Here is a 2,056-nt window from a genome sequence, read left to right on the forward strand (position 1 = left end):
GCCATGGCAACAACCGTTCCATTGGTCGCTGCTGCCAAGAGCTCAGCCAATCACAGCCTAGGGCAGCTGTTGCTAGGCGACGACGATGCGGCCGACGGAGCCAAGCCCAAACAAAGGGCAGGAGTGGGGCCCGGCTACCCCCTCCCAGCCTCTCTCCCAAGACGGCTCCCGCGGTCTCGGCCCCTTCCAGGAATCCGACTATGAATAGCCACGCACGGCCTGCACCTGCCCACCACCCCCCTCCACTCCTCCCTCGGCCTCGTGCTAAGTCTGAGGCGACGCGGACAGGGCGGAACCCGACCTGATCCTCTCCCCTCAAGCGCGTGCCGCCCCGCCCGCCCGTGTCGTTACCTGAGGGCGCGGGCAAGGAACTCAAACTGCTCGGGGATCCCGAGCTCAGACCTGCCCACTGGCTGAGGGTACCGGGAGGACGCGGCGAGCCAGGGCCCCGATTACCCAGTAATGCAACCAGCAAAATGGCTACCACAACAAACCGACCCCCACCTCGTCCCAGGCCCCGCCCCCACCACTCCACCGCTCCCCTCACGTGACCCAAGGTAACACTCCGCGCCTGCGCGCTACGGGTGCTTACTGGCATACATGCGCAGTGAGCTACCAATCCCGCCCAAGCGCCAAAATCCGGGTTACGGCTGCTCAAGAGGAAGCTATAAGCGGAGCATGCGTTGTGTGACCAGATGAAAGTGCCCACCCGCCACCACGCAAAGGTGACCAAGGGCGCATGCGCCCTGTTGTCAAGAGCGGTCAAGGAGCAACCAGCAGCAGACTAGGGAGACGGATGAGTATTTTAATAGAAAAACACACGTGCAACAGTAGCAACACACATTTCTTATAATTCAGACAGCACTGAGCTTCAATTCTTCACCTTTGGGGGTGGCCTGTGAGAGGAAAATAGGAGATGCGGGGGGTCACAGCTTGTCACCACACTGGGGGTCCCCAAGAGCTTGGCACAGAGGATGTGCCCGGGGACGAAAATCTCTCTCCTGGTGGATTACTGGGCCCTCTGCTCACCTGTACACACCCACAACCACAGCGTGGTCTCTTTCGTAGGGTTCCAAGGTCAACTGCTCCTGAGGCTTCATGTTCTCCTGTTGCATCTTTTTCACTTCAGAGGCGAACACCGCCTCAGCTGAGGCGGTGGAATCAATGCAGTTGGCCTACAGAGGAGAAACATTTGAAACCCGTAGCAGGGCTTTGGACTATTTACCCTTTTTTGTGCTCTTTAAACCAGAAGTATGTTTTCATTGGAAACTCAAGTGAAACTCAAGGAATGTGGTGAATGGAAGAAGTTTATGAGTGATGTATGTGGATTAGAGCAGGAAACCTTAAGTAGAATCCTATTTATTTAAAAGCCAGTGTTTAAATTTTACACCAAGGGTTGGTTTGTTTTCTACTTCCTCTTTAATAATAGTAATAATGCAGCTGAAAACAATAAAACAAATGTAGCAACAGGCTATAAAATGGTGAACGTGGTGAAAGGTACTTGAGAGAAGTTCTCTGTATTTCAAAATACAACATTTTGAAAAATGCACCTAGGGGCCGGCCCGTGGCTTACTCGGTAGAGTGCAGTGCTGATAACACCAAGGCCACGGGTTCGGATCCTATATAGGGATGTCCAGTTCGCTCACTGGCTGAGCGTGGTGCTGACAACACCAAAGTCAAGGATTAAGATCCCCTTACCGGTCATCTTTAAAAAAAAAAGGGCCGAGCCCGTGGCGCACTCAGGAAAGTGCGGCGCTGGGAGCGCAGCAGCACTCCCACCGTGGGTTCAGATCCTATATAGGGATGACTGGTGCGCTCACAGCGCTCACTGGCTGAGCGCGGTGCGGCCGGTCTCAAAAGGAAAAAAAAAAAAAAAAACAAAAAAAAGAAGGCCGGCCCGTGGCTTACTCGGTAGAGTGCAGTGCTGATAACACCAAGGCCACGGGTTCGGATCCCACATAGGGATGGCCAGTTCGCTCACTGGCTGAGCGTGGTGCTGACAACACCAAAGTCAAGGATTAAGATCCCCTTACCGGTCATCTTTAAAAAAAAAAGG

At 54.0% G+C, this 2,056-nt stretch overlaps 2 protein-coding genes across 5 annotated transcripts in view; both read right to left on the bottom strand.

The window, feature by feature from the left end:
• Positions 1-549, bottom strand: part of DYRK1B (dual-specificity tyrosine-(Y)-phosphorylation regulated kinase 1B) — a 9,153-nt gene extending 8,604 nt beyond the window's left edge. For 3 of the 4 annotated variants that reach the window (XM_008582264.1, XM_008582256.1, XM_008582248.1), the window contains exon 1: positions 352-549. The gene's annotated coding sequence lies outside the window, so the exon portion shown is untranslated. The remainder of the gene's footprint in view (positions 1-351) is intronic. The other variant, XM_008582269.1, reaches the window with a different exon arrangement.
• A 236-nt stretch (positions 550-785) lies between these two features.
• The window catches only part of FBL (fibrillarin), a 13,735-nt gene continuing 12,464 nt past the window's right edge, over positions 786-2,056 (bottom strand). Inside the window, exons 8-9 of the mRNA XM_008582560.1 lie at positions 1,030-1,175; positions 786-896 (exon numbers count right to left, since the gene is read on the bottom strand). Of these exons, the coding sequence (XP_008580782.1) occupies positions 872-896; positions 1,030-1,175 (171 nt within the window). The 3' untranslated portion in view covers positions 786-871. The remainder of the gene's footprint in view (positions 897-1,029; positions 1,176-2,056) is intronic.

The sequence above is a fragment of the Galeopterus variegatus genome, unplaced genomic scaffold (assembly GCF_000696425.1).
Source record: "Galeopterus variegatus unplaced genomic scaffold, G_variegatus-3.0.2 Scaffold93, whole genome shotgun sequence".
Classification (NCBI taxonomy): domain Eukaryota; kingdom Metazoa; phylum Chordata; class Mammalia; order Dermoptera; family Cynocephalidae; genus Galeopterus; species Galeopterus variegatus.